The sequence below is a fragment of the Coturnix japonica genome, chromosome 5 (assembly GCF_054131305.1).
Source record: "Coturnix japonica strain WE chromosome 5, WE-NBRP24, whole genome shotgun sequence".
NCBI lineage: Eukaryota > Metazoa > Chordata > Aves > Galliformes > Phasianidae > Coturnix > Coturnix japonica.
The window spans coordinates 37,811,516-37,831,119 of record NC_140667.1 but is presented as its reverse complement, the minus strand read 5'-3'; the positions used below and the strand labels follow the sequence as shown (position 1 = coordinate 37,831,119).

At 44.7% G+C, this 19,604-nt stretch overlaps 1 protein-coding gene across 1 annotated transcript; it reads left to right on the top strand.

Moving 5' to 3' along the window:
• The first annotated feature begins 3,590 nt into the window (after nucleotides 1-3,590).
• On the top strand, nucleotides 3,591-9,152 carry ZDHHC22 (zDHHC palmitoyltransferase 22). Its single transcript, XM_015865201.3, has 2 exons — nucleotides 3,591-4,152; nucleotides 7,263-9,152. Exons 1-2 carry the CDS (start codon nucleotides 3,591-3,593, stop codon nucleotides 7,526-7,528), a joined length of 828 nt encoding a protein of 275 aa, XP_015720687.2. The 3' UTR covers nucleotides 7,529-9,152.
• Nucleotides 9,153-19,604: the final 10,452 nt, after the last annotated feature.

Genomic DNA, 19,604 nt, shown 5'->3' with positions numbered 1-19,604 from the left:
TGTGTAGTTTATGCCACCCCCTTTGCTTGGGAAATATTGGGAAATGTTCTCCCTCACACACACTGTGCCCCCCTCACATACACACAGGGAGCAGGGGAAAGTGACATGATGAGACTCGGATATGTTAATGGTGGGGTGAGAGTATTATTTCAATGTGCTATGCTCATTTCTGGAAAAATCTACACGGTAGGTAATAACAACAATAAATCGCTCCCGCTGGTGTTCCTCGTGTTCACTTGTCAAGGTTTTCCAGAGACAGACATGTAGCTTGAAACCTGCCCTATTCGAAAGACAGGAAAATTCTAATACATGGATTAAATAATTTATCTACAATTGAAAGCAGGATGGAGAACTGATCCATCTCCTGGGTCTCAAGCAGGGAAACTATCTCATCAGAGGAGTAAGGTTATGCCACACATTCAAGTTCTCTCATGTTGATGATCTTACAATGAAAAAACTCAAATTCCTGAAGCAAATCTTGCCACTTGCTCCAGATTAGCTGCTGCTCTCACTATTCACTTACTCGTTGTGTTAATTTCCTTATTTACTGACCTCTCTCTTATGCATACACATGCACATGAATAGGCAAATTCATCCATAGATAACTGCTTCCTCATCCTGTCAACATCTCATCACATCGACACAATGGCATTGAAAGCAGATTTTTTTTTACTATATTCTAAAATATGAAGCCAGTATTTTGACAGTGACAAATCATAAGCAGCAATTTGCAGGAACATTTTAATGAGAATGTGTGGGATAAACTGCCCTACCATTTCTCCTCTCCTCTCCTCTCCTCTCCTCTCCTCTCCTCTCCTCTCCTCTCCTCTCCTCTCCTCTCCTCTCCTCTCCTCTCCTCTCCTCTCCTCTCCTCTCCTCTCCTCTCCTCTCCTCTCCTCTCCTCTCCTCTCCTCTCCTCTTCTCTTTCTTTCCTCTTCTCTTCCTCTCCTCTTCTTCTCCTCTTCTCCTTTCTTCTCTACTTCCCTTTCCTCCACTTTGGCTGCAGCTTATTACATTCCCTGTACAGGCAGAATTAATAGCTTTCATGAGATACGGTCCCTTCAATCTAAGAGTATCTTATTACATGAAAAGAATTTTTGGTGTTTTTTTGTGGTTTTTTTTTTTTTGTTTTTTTTTGTTTTTTTTTTTTTAATTTTTATTGTTTTGATGTAAGCTGTTAAAATATGGAGAAAACTGATTATTTAAAGATAAAATTCTCCCTAGGTCGTGTATCTTTATGGCAAGGCTCAGTCTACTTTAAATTGATGAGTTGAGGGAATATTGGAAGATTTTTATTCTCAGTAGTCATGACAGGAGAATGAGGGAGGTGAGAGTGAAAGCTAGATTGGTTCTGAGCAGCTCTCCTTCCCGTTCTGCCGAAGGTGTCTCTTAGTTGTTTGTCACAGCAGACCCAGTGCCTACAGGCTTAATTTGCACTTTCTTTTACAAGTATCATTGCCTCCATTTTTCTCAGAAATGTTGAATCATGAAAGTTATCTGGTAGAAAAAAAAAACATTTCTGATAAAGAACCCTTGAACTTGTTTGCTGTCACTAACCTCCATGCTAGTGCAAGTGTAAGAGATAAGAACAGCCACATTCTGCTCCAGATCTCTCTCCCTAGAAGACATGAAACACATTTTAATCTTGATCTGTGTATTCAGACAAAGGGAGAGGCAATCTGTATGGGTGTGCTGAGGTGGGCTACTAAGCCTTGGACCTGTGATTAGGCTAAAGTCATCTTTCTGTGAATCCTGACCCAGGAAAGCTGCCTACAGCCCAGCAGTCCTCTTCTTTCCCCTTTCTCTGCCATGGGTGGTTTGTCTGTGGAGGGAGAAGGGATGCTTCTCATCAGAGCTGAGTGGGTGCAGCATGTAGGTGTGTGGGAGAATGAGAGGCTGTGCACAGCGCCTGTGCAGACAGTGTGAGGGCTGTGTAGGTGGGCAGTGGGGCTGAGGTCGTGCAGCTGTCGGAGGGGAGTACATGTCAGCACAGTTTCTACCAGCCTGCCATGCTGCCCAAGAACCGCTGCTCGTACCAAACCCTCTCCTATACACCTGCTGTTGTACAGGGCGGTACTAAGCACCCTGGCAGAGGCTGTTCCCCGGTTTCCCCTTGCTTCAGATGCTGGTTCGAGCAGGACGTGTCTCGTGGGACGGCGGCGCCTCAAGGCCCCGAGCACAGCTTGTCTCCCCTCACAGCCTCTGGGAGGGGGCGGAGGGAGGTGGCGGACCTGCGGTGGTGCTGAACGGACAGCTCCGTGTCCGAGCGACGGTGGGGGATAGGGAGGGGACGGGGAGACGGGTGTGGAATCGGGGGAGGGAGAGAACCGTACAGGGGAAGGGAAGAGGAAGAAGAAAAACAGGACAAAAACTGAAACAGAGACGGGTTGGGGAGAAAGACAGAAAGAGCAACAAGGCAGGACAAGGGCAGAGACAGGGCAGGGTCGCAGACAGAGAAAGGGAACAGGGCCGAACACCGTGGGACAACAGAACAGAATGGGAGGGAAAGACGGAAAAGGAGACAGAGGGAGGCAAGGAGCACGGGGTCGAACTGCTCTACGAAGCGACAGCCGCGGGGGTCTGGGATTGACTGGAGGCGGTAACGGCGGCTCCGAGGTGCCAGACAGACGGTTCCAGGGCAGCAGGGACAAGGTGGCTGCAGGGCGGCGGCGTGCATTGGGCAGAACCCCCACAGCCGCCGGGGCTCTGCAGGCTCTGGGGAGCTCTCTGGAGCTGCCGGCGAGGGGTGCTCGGGGTGCCGGGGCGGCCACGCCGCGACCGGGCGGGCTCCAAGCTGCCTTCGATCCTCCGGGCTCCCCGCGTCCCCCCGGTACGGGCTGAGCCCCGAGGCCGAGGGAGGCACAAAGAGAGCCGGGGGAGCCCGCCCGGCCGGTGCCGATGCGCTGTGATCGGCCAGAGCCGCGTCTGCGTCTGCGAGGCCGCCCGGCTTGGTAGACCAGCGCCGCAGGTTGCATCCGGACAGCACTTGACCAGCTGTTTTGTGCATTTTCTAATTTCGTGCAGAGCAGGGCAGCGGTCAGAGAGGTAATCTGTAGATCCGTGGCTTTAAAGGATAAATTAGAGCATTGGATTTGATCCGTATTGCAGTGGATTAGAGCAACCTCTCCCCCCTCCCCTTCTCCTCCCCCCTTCCCTTCCAATTCACTCCCCCCTCCTCCAGCACCACCTTTTTTCCACTCATGCAGTACCAAAACTGACCCTGCCTAGCAGAGGGACTCTGCTAGGAGAGCGGAGCGGTGCCTATACCGCCGGCACACCGCGGGAGCCAGCTCTTCCCCTTCAGCCTCCGCAGCCCCTCCGGGGCACCGCCGCTGCGAATTCCCCGGAGGCAGACGCCGGGGCCGGGCTGCCTCCTCCGGGCGCCGGGGAGCGGGCGCTGCCCGTGGGCTCCCCTTTGCCGAACCCCGCCGGGGCCGTGGGGCGGCGGCGAAAGAGAGCTTCCCCGCCTCGGGGCACTCAAGGAGCAGAGCGGGGCCGGGGACCCGGCAGGAAATGGAAGGATGAAGTGTGCAGCCGGAGCGGTGATGTTCGTCCTCTCCTTGCTCTCCCCTGCAGGAACGTAATCCGCAATGCTAGTTCTCAGGTTGCTCAATGTTGTTGCTCCAGCCTACTTCTTGTGCATCTCCCTAGTGACCTTCGTCCTCCAGATCTTTCTCTTCATCCCCAGCATGTTCAGAGACCCCTCCACCACCTCACTTTTCTCTCCTGCTCTGCTGCATGGGGCCCTCTTCCTCTTCCTCTCAGCTAATGCCCTGGGCAACTACATCCTCGTGATCCAGAACTCCCCTGAGGAACTGGGCAAGGGCTTAAACTTGGGCGAAGGAGCTGAAATGGTGGCGGACTGGCTGGATGGAAGCAGGTCCCCTGGCTCAGCCTTGCCCAGCACTCACTACTGTAGACTGTGTGCCAGAGTCACCCAGAGGCATGACCACCACTGTTTCTTCACAGGGAACTGCATTGGGAGCAGGAACATGCGGAACTTCATCATGTTCTGCCTCTACACCTCCTTGGCTTGCCTCGACTCCCTGGTGGCAGGCATGGCTTACATTTCTGCTTCACTCTCCATGTCCTTTGCAAACCCACTCGCCTTCCTCACACTTCTGCCTCACTCTATCAGCCAGTTCTTCTCAGGTAAGGATCCTTCCTTGGCCATGAGGAGTCCATTCTTCCTCCAGGGCTCTGGGATTGTGGCCGTGCTCTTTGCTGTTTGGCTGTGTGTGAGGATGGGTGGAAGGTGGATGCGGGCATGGGGAGAATTGTCTGTATTTGGTAAAGCCCCCTTTAAGGGCAAAGGCTTCAGGGACTGGGACCTTCTCCAGGTTACAGCTATAGCCCTATTCATAATGTGTTATACTCTGGAAAGCACTGTAACCAGATTGCCAGAGATGGACTAGGGCTACAGTTGTGCGTGAGGCATTAAGACAGAGGTGGGAGATTTTGTTCATTGTACTACAGGCAAGGGGAGTCTTACATGCAAATGTGGGGAGTCTCCCAGAGATGTGACCATTCAGGTCATGTACCCACTCCACCTCCTGCCTCCTGGCAGAGCAAACTTCCTGATTATAGCACAGGAGAATTTGGGTTCATGTTTCAGAAATCAAGCAAGGAGTTTGTTAATATAATGTGATCAAACACCTCTCTCTGGAGTATGGTCTGGGTTGCAGCTCCACATAAAGCCAGGACAAATTATCCACTCTTGCCCTCTGGAAGAGCTCTGCACCCAAAGCAAACCTCTCTATCTTCCTTTCACCATCCCTTATTTGTCCATCTGCTTATCCTGACTTCCTTTCCCTTCCCATCCTCCTGTATATGTCCCCAGGATTTCTCCCTTCCTCCCATTCATTCTGTTGCTGTGCCTTTTCCTCTGCTCTGCCAGCCCTGTCTCTTCATCTTTCACTATGCTCTCAAGCTCTCCAAGCTCCTTCCTTTCTCTGTCCAAACCTGAGAGCTAGATAAAACCTGATCTGGGACAAGTTACTCTGTGAACAGCAGAGTCTGCTCTGAAAGTGACAGCAGAAAAATGCCATTTTCCCTACATGCAGCTCATGCTGAGCACATTTAGATCAGTTTTCATCGGACTAAAATAGGTATTCCACATATTTTAGCTTTGAAGGTTCAGCTGAGCTCAGTGAGAAGGGCCTGGAGTCCGTTTTGGCTCATGCACTATCACCAGAATTGTTGATCATTATCTAATTGGGGGATCTCCATTGCTGATGATACAAGAGCCAGAAAGGCCCCAGATTGCTTTCGGATTCCAGGCTGGGTTTGCAGGGTTGCCATCTGAAAACAAACAAATATCTCTACTTGGCAAATGAACAGATTCGTCATGGTAATCACTGAGAGACTATAAACATGAAATCCTGCCATGACATTTTTATGGAGTCATTTTTCCATGTAGAAGAATTTTTGTAAATAGTGTTGCACAAGCTTCACTAGCATTAAAAACACTTGGCATGATTTTCCCTGGTGCTTAAGCTCTGCTCAGCACATCAGCCTGGAAGGGAAAGTAGGGCTGTGGGAAAAGATTACCCAGGAATTAGTTTTCTCCCTGATTCTGTGGGCTCATCTGCACCAAGCTGGGTCCAGGAACATGTTTGAAGAGAGATGCTGGAGAGCCTCAGTCCTGGTGTCAGCACCCACAGTGTCAAAGTGGGCATGCAGCAGTGTGTGAATGGGATGTGAAGGGGGTTGGAGCAGGGCTGGGGGCTTGGGCACCTTCAGGAGCCAACAGAATCATAGAAATATGATCCCATGGGATTTCTGCCTTAGCTAGGTTGGCAGCACACAGTAACTTGCAAGTGCTTCAGTTGCTCAGGAAGAAGGGCCTTCAGAGCTTCCATCAGTAACATTTACCTCCGGTGCAGGAAAGAGAAACATGACCTGGAATAGCTACTAGAAGGATTGTCCACCCAATGTTCCTGTGCAGCTATCCTAGGTGGGATCTGAATAGAGCATGGCTGTAACAGGAAAAAAACCAACAACTTTACCCTTCATCTCCAGCATGCCCTTGGCACTGGGGAGGAGGGAGAGGACAGAAATTGAATCTGCTGATCTTGGGTCAACTCAGTGTTTCCTGCTTCCATGCTGGGAAAATTTTTGTTTGGCTTGTTTTGCCCAGACATGTGCATTAGAGTCTGACCCAGAGCCTGGAATTTCAGGCTGTGATTCAGTTTTTCTGGCATGGGAAATGTATGGAAACAAGCTTGAGACCACGTCAGGTCAGTCAGAGCAAAATGAACCCGAGACTGCAGTGATGAGGGGCAAAAGAAGAGCACTTCTGTAAATATAGGTCAGGCCAGATCAGGAAAGGAAGGACAGAAAATGCTTTTTGTGGGCAGCCTGAAAATAAGGTTAAAAAATGCACACATCTGGAAAATATGGCTGAGAGATGCTGAATAAATGCAAAGGGAAACAAGTATAATAATTACTTATCTGATGCTGAATTTCAGTAGCTCATAGAAGTAAAGCTTACAGCTGTCTTCCCAAGGCTCAGAAGAAAGTCACTTTCCTCCCCTCTTTCACTTTCCCATGTGAAATCAGCTATGGAAGGGAACACACATCTGTCACACGGGTCCAGTAGAAGAAGAGCAAAGAAACCTGTTTTGGTTCTGCACTTCCCATTTGGTCTCTTAGGTTATTCTGATAGAGCTGGTCTGAGGGTTTGTTACCATCCTAGATGCTGTTCTCCCTTTTCTGCATGGCATATGAAGCCCACTGGGATCTAATGAGAAAGGAAAGACGATGCTGCATTTAAAGAGAAAGATGAACAACTCTGGTGCACTTTCCTAGCAGGATGATCCAACAGTTCAGAGCTGCAAGCAGCACCCTCACCAATAGTTCTCAGAGTGGCCTGCAGGCAGAGCCTAGGCCTGAGCGCATGGTATGGGCCTGTGCCAAGCTTGTGCTCCCACACTTCAAAATAGAGCTGCGGTGTTACAAATGCCTTTCACTTCTGGCTGAGGCTGCCCCTGAAATCCAGGTCCTCACATTAACAGCAAAGGGAAAACTCTGCAGAGACTGTTGCCATTTTAGCACCTCCCCAGTGGGATGCACTGCCTGGGGCACTACAAGGAAGGCAATTTTATGTCCTTAGTCACCACCCAGCCTTTCCCTTCACTCACCCCTTGTATGGCTGCTCAGTGTGGCCAGCCAGGCCCTCAGGGCAACATGTGATGCTGACACATGAGAGGTGCCTAAACTCTTTCTTTTGCTGTTCCCCTCCCCTGACTGTCATTGTGCAGGGGCTCTGCTCAGCTCTGAGATGTTTGTCATCCTCATGCTCTACCTCTGGCTTGGGATCGGGCTGGCCTGTGCGGGGTTCTGCTGCCACCAGATGCTGCTGATCCTGCGTGGGCAGACACGGTACCAGGTGCGGAAGGGGATAGTGGTGAGAGCCCGTCCCTGGAGGGAGAATCTGCGTGAGGTCTTCGGCAAGAGATGGCTGCTGGGGCTTCTCATCCCTATGCTGAATGTGGGAAGTGACTGCCGCAGGCAGAAAGTGAAATAAAACCCCTGCGTGTGCATCCATTGCAGGCAGCACTCCCCAGCTCCTGGACCGTGAGGAGCTGGGCCACTCCATCCCTTGAGACTGCAGCCTCTGCAGGAGGATGGGACTGGCTATCCAAGAGAATCAATTTAGTTTGTTAAAGCAGAGATCACAAACCATGTAGAGGAAGAGATACTGCAGCTTAGTAGTCGCATCACTGCACCTGCATACATGGCAACAGGCTTTGAACTAGCAGCAGGATTAGTCTGATCTCAGCTCCCTGCCCTTGGCCACCTGTATGTCCCCAAACAAACTACAGCAGGAGCTCCCTGACAGCTTGGGTTGTTGTGGTAGGCTGCAAAACTGATATCTGCTCATCGGGAGCCTCCAAGGTGCCTTTGGCCCTTTTGTTCTAGAGGCAACTTCACAGCACTGAGAAGCCCTCCCTGGCAGACCTGCAGTGCAATCAAACCTCCATAGGAGCAGGCTGTGAACATGGCTATGGCAGCAGATAAATCTGCTCTCAAAAGGCTAGAAAAGCCAGGAAGGATACAAAGAGAAATTCAGTATTTCTCCATTTGCAATGGAGAGCAATGACATGCCAACACTGCAGCTTTGCCACTTGCTTTCAGCAGCCTTTTGCCCAGGAATGCAGCACAGGCAATGCTGCAGCAAGCAGATAAATCAGCACCAGGCAGAGCACAGGCAGAGACAATGCAGAGGTGAATGAAAAGCTGTGTCCAAGGAAATGTACTGTCAGTCTGGGTGAGAGAGAGGGGAAAGAGCACGTCCAAGGATGCGTCCACATCCCCCTGCACCACACTTTGCAGAGGGCACAGATGCTGTTGGTGCTGTGAGGGGCTCTGAATCCGAGGAACAGGAGCAGTTCCAGTGGATCAGGACACTTCACTTTGCACTAAAACCAAGATGTTTACCTCAGACATCCCTGCCACACCGTGTTTATAGGTTCTCCAGGGCAATTCCTTCTCGAGTTGCTGCAGAGGGGTACATTCATCCATGTTATAACTCCATTAAGGAGGTTAATGGAATTACTACAGGGATTAATCAGCCTAACGTGTCAGTTGTTTTTCAGCTGCAGCAACAGCCCTTGAGATCAGTGCTGAGATGCTATGCTAATAGGTGCCTTAAGAAAGAATGAGCAGTGCTGACCAGGATTACAGTGCTGGGCTTCTCAGCATCTGCAACAAGAAGCTGTTGTTTTGGCAAACTACATCAGCTTATGTGGGCTGGGTAGAAATCCATTGCTTCTCTTTAGTAAGCTGGACAGTATGCTGACAAGCTGTGAAAAGTGTGCTTTCCTTCCTCAGAAATGCTTTCTATGCATCCCAGGCAGAGAAGCACATGTGCTCGCATCCTTGCATTCCTCATGAGCCAAAGCAGAGGCATGCAGTCCTGTAGGTAGCCATCCCCCACAGCTGTACACACGTTTGGATCAATAATAAAGTCTATTGTGATGAGCAGAGCAACCATGAAAATATACTGAAAAAACCCTAACCGGATAATTAAAACTTGTAGCATACAAACCCTTCCACACTGCGTGTATACGCATGAATGCACCACTGTTGCAATGTGTAATAATCTGTATTTGCACTAACAGTGAACAATAAAAAGTGTTTTGACTTTTTATGGTGGCTGCATTGTGCTTTCTAACAGTTCATTAGCTGTTTTTGTATGTGACAGAAGTGTTGTTTGTTACCTCATGCATACAGACAACCTGATGGATAAAGTCAGGATGTGTCCATTGGTTTGTCAGTAATTGAATGTAACATTTTGGATAAGACTTCTCACCCTTTCTACTTTAATGTAATGAACAATCTAAAAATGCATCTAGCAGGCAACTTGGAGACACTTTCTAATCACAATTTATGAATTACACTACAAACCTCAGTGGAAAGCTACAGGAAAGTGTTATCATTGCCCACAAACGACATTTCAAAGTAAATTACTCCCCACTGGTCAGGTGGCACCAAGGTGAGCAGACAGTCACCTTGTCGCCAGAAGCTGAGGCAGCACTTGGAGCCACACACCTCATCTTGGACAGGCTCCAACATTATTCTTGTTCCACCAATCAGTTGATGCAACAACTTCTTTTTCAGATATCTCTACAGGCAAAGGGCTCCCAAGGTTTTACAGAAGCAGAAATTATGTTCTTGCCCTCTGCTGCTGGCACTTGGATGCTGTGGTTTGTGTAGCTCGTGGCATTCAGGGCCAGCTGCCAGGCCATGAGCTTTTTGGGGGTGGCATGGTGAAAAGGGCACAGACAGCTCACAGCTTGGGTGGGCCACCTGTAAGGGACAGTCCTGTGCAGGCAGTGGTGTTAATTACCCCCAGAGCTTGCTACCTCTGCACACTGGTGCTGGGCCATGCCAGCCCTTTACCAGAGTCAGAGCTGTCTGCCCTTGCTGCAAGGTCTCACTCCATGTTGCAGTCCAGGAGGATCTCAATTTGAGCAACCAGAGCATGGCTCCGCACAATTATCCTTCACCCAATTGTTCTTCCCTGTGACTTACTTAGACACCTGTGTTCTGACTGCAAACCACCGTGTCGTCATTTTGTTCAGCTAAATGCTTCCCCTGCAGAAAACAGCTGGAGGTCAGCAGAAGTGGTGGGACTCTCAGATGTATGCAGTCTTTTCAGTTATGATCCTATGGGATGAAAAGAGCTATAAAAATGTAACATTACAGTGACCCCATGTATTGGCTTATTTCTCTCCTCATTCCCAGTTGCGTGGACTGCCCTATTTGGAGCAGAGCAGTAGTTCTGCAGGAACAGCTGAAAGCAGCACTTTGATTATCCAGCTGTCCCAGTCATACCTGTGCATTCACTTGTAGAAATACTTGGGCAGAAAATGTAACAGCGCTCAACAGCTCTGAATAGAGCCTTTACTCTTAGCTATGAACTAGTAAATGAGGGCTTAGCTCAATGGTAACGTCACAAATTCTCAGCTAAATCTGTTTGATGGCTCTAATGTTTTATAGGGGTAAATGATAAAACTTCCCAATTTCTGTGCTTAGAGAGCCATTGCTTACCATTTGCATTTTATTAAGTAGCAGCCACAATAGCAAAAACATTTCAGAACATGATTTCTTGTGACAATGTCTAAGTATTTCTCACAATTTAAGATATAAAATATTTAGGGCTTCTCTGGGCTTTGGAAAATCAGATGACCATAATTTCTTCTCTGGTAATAATGGCTGAGGGGAAAAGCTCCCTGATGCCCAACTCCTTGCCACAGAAACCACAGGCTTTTGCTGAGTGACTTGTCTATTTTCAGTATGGCTTCCTGAAAAAAACAGTGCCATCTCTAAGGCCTCAGAAGCCTTTGCAGTGATAACGGAAAACAAACTGAGGAATGTAAATGTGAAGTAAATCAGTAGAGGTCTGTTCTTACAGCTAGTGAAATTCTTATACAAATAAGAAGTGGGTGGTGTTTGTTTTCATATTACTCTATAGGGTGATCATTCAGGTCTGCGTGCAAAAGGTCTTCACTGGATATATTCAAAGGATACAGAGTTGAAACATGAAGAGTCTGAAGTAATAAGGCACGGGGAAGTTATGAGAGAAGATGATGTGAAATAGCATTTATCTTCTTTAAGAAACAACCAACTCAAGGGAGATGATCGCAGTCTAAAAATACTTGCAAGGAGACAGAACAAATGAATGAGTGGACTCATTAGCTGCAAGAAGATAGCTGGAGGAGGACAGGCAGTCCTGTAGTGAGGAAAAGAAAAGCCAAGGTCAGGGATGAGGGCAGCTATCTTTATAACAGTCAGTGGAGAGCAATCAGAGAAAGCATCCCCAGTAAGAGCAGAAGTGGTTTTTGTGTTGGTAGGGATGATGCACCAACATCCAGCAGGCGGTAGGAGGTGTGACAGCACAATTCAAGTTATCTTTCTTGATTGTTGACTGAAGAGACATGGAGAAAGCCCAGCCTGAGAAAACACATTTTTGATAATTTTCTGCACAAAACCCATCAAAACCCTTCAGCAGAACTGAAAGGGCTTTTCTCAGCTGAATAACAAATAATGCTACAAGCAGGTGCCCAATGAGTAGAAGGCCTAAGTTGCAAGAGCAGAATCTATGAAACAGTTCTCTTCAAGTTACTTAGAGACCAGCCAAAGCCATCCTGATTGGAATAAAGCAACGAACTTGTTCAAAATGAATAAATAAATGAAGAAGAAAATTTAAAGAATCTAAGAGGACTCTGCTCTTCTTGATGTTTGCATTGATAGAAACATAACATCAAGCAACATACACTAACAAACAGTAAGGTGGTCTCTAATAACAATGTGTCCAAATATTGGTTCTCTGCTTTTCCAGTTCTTTTCCAGAAAGCCTGGGAAATAAACTGCTCTTGGAGCTTACACCAAATGTCAGCAAATATGGACTAGTTAGTGCTTCTGGCCTCCTGCACTGCTGTTAATCTATCTTGATCTTGAATAGTTAGCAACTTGAATTTCCTACTATTGCTATATATCCTCAGGCTTAAGGGGATGTCTAGTCTCTGGTATGTTTTTCAGTTGTTCTTCTCCACCTGTTTTTGTCACCAATCATTCCCAGATTCAGGTTTTTATCATGCCTGACTGGAAGGATCCCATTAGACGTCAGGTCGGTCTCTCAGCTGCTTATATTAGATAAGAAGAATTGAAGACTTGTATTTATGTGACATAAGATTGCTGAAAATGCAATAAATAGGGTTTTCCAACACTGTACCCTTAAAAATCTTACACCTGCAATAGCAAAGGAGCTTACACACTGGACCCAATTGAGAATGTCCTGAGAGATAACAAGCAACTGCTGGATGCAGCCTTGTCACAGAGGCTGTTTTCAGGGAAGGATGTTATCCTCTATGACTGCTGGAGACCGCAGGTGAGCCTTAGGACACAAAAACAAGGGACAGGTCCAGCATCATCAGTCAGGACTCCCAGTGGCTTATGATTGCTGGGAGGAAACTGTTGATGAGTACAACATAATCAGTCCTTGTAGGTCTAAATATGAGCTGCCAAAATCAAGCAGGTCCTGACTCCAGATGCAAGAAAACTGCATTTCATTTACAGAAAACTCAAAATAGCACTACCTAAAGGAGAAAGTGTTTCAGTAGATAAAGACTACCAAGTACTCAGTGCTATGATCAATGTTTTGAGCAATGGAAGTTCCTTCCAGTCTTGAGAAAACAGTCCCTCCTACCAACAGCTTTCAAGTGTCAGCTTATTACTTTCCATGTAGAGGCTGATATTTTAGACTCTTAGATGTTCTCTGTGGATATGGAAATAAAGTGGCTGACTGCAGGAAGCAAAAGGTGGTAATGAAACTCCACTTAACTATTAGATATATTGTTTAAGGAGATCTAAAATATCTTTTAGAGCTTCTGGAAACAGATCTCCATTAACTTCTAAATAAAAACAAACAATAAAAGCTCATGTGTTTCTAATGCCAGAAGGAGATCTGGAACTTCAAAGCAAATAAGATGACTCAGTTTCTGGTTCCCAGAACTGGAGCACATTCAGTGTGTATGAATTCAACCAAACACCACCTCATATCACCCCATTGCTTCAGGGAAGTCATGCAGTCTGTAGGGGGTTTCAGAAATTTGCCCACACAATCATTGCAGCTGGCAGGCACTGTCAGCTGGGCAGAGCTGATGGCCTGCAGCAAGAGATACCATCAGCTCAGAAATTCTACCGCCTCAGACGCACAGAAAAACCCTTTAGCTCAGATAAAAATCTTCCATGTATCAGGGAAGCCTTCTGCCAGGTGTGGGTCTGGGATACAAGAACTTCTGTAATCAGGCTGGAGGCAAACACATCCCTTCCCATGACAGTCTGTCTTTGGCTCTGTGTACTGACCACTCCTGTTGAACTAATTTGGTGAAAACTGTCAAAACCAGTCAGCTATTAGCGTCCTCTGGGAAATGATACATTTGGGGGAGGGATGGGTGCTCATTGGGGTATGTATTATGTTGACAGAAAGAGTAGGAAAGTGTGAAATACACGAAGGAGTATGCCAATCCAGACTACAAATTACAGTATGATGGACAAAGTATGAGCCTGCAGAATAAGATGAAAGCATTTCAGAATGCAAATTAGCTTGAAAAAACAACAACAACAAAAAAAAAAAATAAAAAAAATACAGCGAACCTTTTCCATCACACTCTGATGCAATAAAGATGTGAGATATTGTATTCAGCTCTGCCCTCATTATTCAAACAATACGGAGTTCAAAGAAAGCCATAAAAGATTAAGAAACTGAGAAATGGATTTGCATGTGGAAAAAATGATTGTATTTACCTGGCCTTGGGTAAGTGAGGCCAAAGTGGAGGTGAAGAAAATGTGGCAGCCATCCATACATACTGAAGGGTTGGATAAATAATTCTGGTGGGATGAATAAGCAATGTCTAAAAACAGAGTCCAACTTAATAAGAGGAAGTGACATTAAAATTTCAGGAAGCAATTCCAAAAGACAGTTTTTCCACTGTCAACCATTAGAGGAAGCTTCTGTTGGAGAAGCTGGAGTCTTCACATCTAGGAGGCTACAATACTGAAAGGGGTTTTATAAGGCATAGCAAATAGGGAACAACTCGTTACCGGAAAACAGTGGAGAAAAGTGAACTAGAGAAACTTCCACTTTTTACCTAAAGTGTAGTTCACTACTTCAAGCTTAAGTTGAGAGAGATTAGATACTGATTATAGGCACCTCGGATTTGTTGATTTTATTATGACCCTTTTCTACTCTGGGTGGCACTTCCTGACATCTCAATTAAAAAAAGTTTTAGTATCATAATGTTTTATTCAACATAACAGAAGTTACAGGAAATGCAAACAGTTGTGCAAATAAAATAAACACATATAAGTGGTGTGTGTTGAAAGAGGCACAAAACAGGGTTTTGGTTGCCTTCTCATAAGCATGAGATTAGAGCACACGTGGCTTCTACTTGTAAATGTTACTGCAATATTGACAGACAGCAGAGAAGTTCCCAGTTTTATCCCTATAGTAGTTCTCTGTGCAATGACAAGTAATGATGATCCTCCTCAGCATTTCAACAGGACTAAGAAAAACCCAAATTGCTTGTTTTTAATCCTTCATACTTTCCAAGCCCCAACAGAGCAGTAACTCTCAATCTGTATGAAATGAAACAAACATTACTACATTTCTATTTCATTTTTTTAAATTATGAAATGAGGTGTTAGGTATGTTAATTTCCTATAATGCAGCTTTCAGGTAAGAAACTTTGCCAGTTAAGAACCACAGGAAATAACATGATCCTTAAACAGAGCAGCTACATAAATACATGAAAGGTGTGATGTCATAACAGATTTAAGATCATTGTTGAATTTTAACATCATTTTAGGATGTTCTTTCTTTTCTTTCTTTCTTTACCTTCCCTCTAATACAGGAAAATATTTTTGATAAAACATAGCAGCTCATTGGAAATGACTTGCATAGAAGAATTGGGAGATCAAAACAGTGTTTGAGAAATATCAAAGAGGAGAAAGCAGACGTTTCATTATCTCAGGTATTACTATTTGTGAAGCCACTAGGATGACCTTTTATGCTCATCTGATAAAATTTGCTCAATAAAACCTCAGTGGAAATGTAGCCAATACATAATTTATATTTCATCCCCCCAGAAAGGTTTACACTGAAATCAAAGAGGCTCTGTTGGAAGACCCTGAGGCATTAGATGTGTTACTCTGGTAGTCAGAAGTCTCCAGTACTACTACAGAGAAAAAAATAAATCAAAACCAAAAGCACAACTATTTCACAGTTAACTATCCAAATGTCAAGTTTTTTAATAAATGTGAATTTTGGGGAGAAATGCTCCATAACTTGGGCAATGTAGTTGTACAAATAGCAAGACTGTGTCTCTAATGTTCCTTCAAAGCATACAGAACTTCCCTTCATTAGTGTATCACTACATTACAGCATAATCTGAATTAGAAATATTTTAACTGTCTCACAATTCAGATCCTTATAAAAATAAACCCTATGCCCTGATCTTTTTCTCAGTGCCTCTCCAACTAAACTGTACTGACAGTATCAACAGGCATAAACAATTAGGGCAGAAGGTTGTCAGATGAAAAGACAATAATGAAAATACTCTCTGTCCTACCAGCTGTAGAGCAACACAGTGTAGGAAAAAAGATTTAAATGCTTAATTTCAAACACAGTCATAGTCCCACAACTACAGCTGAACTATTTACATCTTTAATTTCATTTGTTTCTAAGTTCCTTTGTTAAGGCTGCAGAACCCAGTGTCTTCCAGGACTGAGATCAACATGTTTCTCTGATTTAAAATATTGTAACTTTTTAAGATAAGATAATGTAACATCTGATAAGCTTCCAGGCTTTTGACTCCCATTTCACATGTTGCATTACTACAGTTTATTGAAGAAGTATACACACTGGGGAGGAAAAAAAACATGAGTAGGCATAAATTAATATATGTGTGTGGGCAAGATAGATGTCTGCTCACACCACAAAAGCTGGAGAGGGTTTGTATGCAACACAGCCAGCCATTGTTCTCTTTGCACCCATAGCCTTGTCAACCTGGAGATATTTTTTTTCCCCTTGTAAGGCATACAAAAAGAGATGTTTGTCTCCATATTACTTCAATTCAGATTTCCAAAGCATAAGGAGTAAGTTTCTATACTCACTGGTGGAATCACATCAGGGGGAATTAACCCAGTGGCCATATAGTTTAGTTTACTAAAATGAAACCAATTATAGGTTAGTATAACTACATAGATGTTCAACCTCTAGAAAATCCAGCAGCAGAACCATAGCAGCCCACAGACAAGACTTGGAGAAAATACCAATATTGTATTTCTTACAAGAGAAGTTCAAAGGTTTTATAATAAGCAGTAAGTATTGCTTTTTTTAGTTATATACTTACGTTATAGTTGAGAAGATCCAAGTGCTTTGTCCATGGTGATAAAAAGAACAGAGCCTCAGACCATCTCAATTCCAATCATATATTATTGTTTAAATTATTTCATGCAGCAGTAGTGGTGGCAGTGCCAGGTGTTTTAGAGCTGGGTGTGAATCAAAAGTATTAAGCCATGAACCAAAGCCTACAGCATTCTCTTTGGCCAGAGAAAAGAGGAGGGGAGAACAACTAGCAGCCAGCAATGGCAGCAAGTGAGTTCATTTCCACTAAAATTCAGATCAAACGGGAAAAAAAGTAATCTTCACAGTTAAAAATACAGAGACCCGATTTTTTAATAAGAAATCTGGTAAAAAGATGAGGATGCTGTGTGTTGATGGTTACCTTAAGATCTGTTCTCATGCATCCTCATAATATTGCTTATCGGTGTTTTTTTCCTTTCTGCTTTTGTTTTGCTTTTCTAGCAGCTGCCACCTACTTATGGTACAAATTCTGTAGAATTTACTTCATCTTTTTCCACTTCCAACCCCTCAAATTGCTGAGATTCTGGGCGTCAGCCATATGGCGACCAGTTCTCTTACTTTATCTTCTACCTGATGTGATTTTTTAGACTATGGAAAAAGAAATGGAAAATTACTGTGCATCGAGAGCATCATTATTTCAATCATTAAAACAAGATTGAGAGCTGATATTACACATCATAAATATCACCTCTGCACCAAGATCTTCTTTGAGATAGAGATCAGGGAAATCTCAAAAAAGTAAAAACCTCAACAGTATACATCAGATATGTCAGTGCTAATGGTGCAAACTGTTGGACAGTAAGTATGCACATAATTGCTGGTATCAATTTCATGTTGTTATGAATGCTATGAATGCTTGGGTTAAAGCAGTTCTGACCCACAGCTTGAGTGCCATGGAAATGCATGAAGGAGTTCAAGAATTGAGTGCTGCTATATTTGGTTTCATTCCAAGCAGAAACAATTCCAGGCAAACAGAGACTTCTTTTGAGTCACATTTATATTTTAAATGCTTTATCCCATTTACTGAAAAATGAAGTGCCAAGAACTGATCTCACATCACAACAAGGAGCAATAATGGCATTATGGAAATGCTCCCCAAAGTTAAGTTAGACTTTGGGGAACAACAAACTGTTTTCCTCCCTTCTCCATACTAATACAAGACGCAGGCAGTGGCCTATTGCTGTTATTGTCATTATTTTTTAAGAGGTAATAGTGATCCTTCACAGGACCGCTGAGTGCTTGAACTAACTGCCACTATGGCTAGATGAACTCATCACACAGATACTTCCCGAGGTGCTCATCCATGCATGAACCATTGTTATAATGACACAGAACAGGAAAAGTGCTATCAAGGAGTAATCTCGCTCCTGGGAATTCAAGGTCTTTATTTTATTGGGATTCATCTGCTCCCAGTCACCCAGCCAAGCACACCAATAAACTCACCACTTTTACATCAGATGGCTGCAGTATCTCTGGTTGGAAGGTGTTACTGTGCTGAAGAAGCAATGGAATTTGAAAGAAGAAAGCCTTAGAAACTGCAGAGATGATTCCTGTAACTTTGCTGGCTCCAGGATCAGACAGAAGCAGTGCATCATTCTGCTTTGCCTGATATCACCGCTTTAAGTTTGGCAGCAGAAGAAAATGAGCGGGGAAGCATTTTTCACGTGCAGGCAAGCCTCATGTTCACATCTCACAGATTTTCATAGAAGTAGACCACATGGCTGTGGCCAGAAGGGGCATCTCCTGAATGCTCAGCATCATTTTTAACTGCTATAAGCTTGTCAGAGCCATTGGTGCAACCACACACCAACCCGTCATGCTGAACAGCATCGCTTCTCTAACAACAGCAGCCTGCCACCATTGCAGACCACAAATGCTGCAGCAACAAAGCCTCAAGCACAGTCATTGCTCTGTTTTTCTTCCAGTTTGGACTGTCTGCAGCTCCCATGATCCATTTGGAGGCTTTTTAGTATTCAGATGATTATCTTCAAGTTCAGACTTGCCTTTCTTGTGCAACTAGCGTAGAAACAAATGTTTGGGAATTCATCTTGGCCCTTTCTCATGCAACTGATGACAGCCACCCACTTCAGAGTGAACTCAGAAAGCATTATTGTGCAAGAACTGTTGCAAGCGTGGTCAGGGGTAGAATACTGAATAATGAGATGGGAAAGCCAAGCTCAGTGTGACGAAAGCTATCCTCTGCTGAACTCTGAGCATGTTTGGACATGCTGCATAGCACTAGCATTTGCATGGGAGACAACTTTCGGCAAAAACACATGGTTTCAAAGGATCACATACTTCTAAGAACTGGGATGCTACTGGGTACCTTGGATAAAACTGAGATTTTATAACTTTGTAGTATTTCATGTGTTATTACATGCACGTCCAGCAGGTAATGCTGATAGCCTACTGGTATCAGTCTGACTGCTGCCTGGGTACCCTAGGACAGTCATAACCATCTTCTCAGTGACAAGAAATACAATAATTCTTGTGGGCTGTTTTCGCGTGTCATGACCTAAACAGCCCCCCTTCCAGTTGAGATGCTGCTGCCCTGACAAAACATCACCAGCCTTGAGGATACTCTGACCACATCAAAACAGATTTGACATTATATTTCGTAGCACACAAGACTCACTTTTTGAAGCGCTGCTCATGATATTGCTGATAACTTCTGGGTGGGAAGCAATTGTAGCACAACATAATAAGCATTATCAACATTTATTCTGGTTAAAGAAAAAATCCGAGTATTTACTCATAATTCACACTACACACTAAGCAGAAAAACTCACAAAATTCTCATTGCATTAAATTCCGCCTCTGTGAAATATTGCACAAGGTCTATCTGATATGGCAGTGTTTTGTTCTCAATAAAACCCTTTACTTTATTTTCATTTTTTAAAATTAGACATATTAGGGGCATAGCAGAAAAAATGGTATTTGTATTTACTGAGCTAAGAATTTCTTCAGGTGGTGCAGTTTTATCCTCACCTACTCAGGAGATCTGCTACAGGAGATTCTGCTTCTTCAGCACGAGGTGATGGAACAATTCTTCAAAGCTAGGGTCCCATTTCCTGTACAGGAAACCCATAACAATTCAAAAGGCGATGAAGGTAAAGGGAAATAATATCTTTGCCCACCCACACTGCCCAGAGCATTTCCACACTGCTTA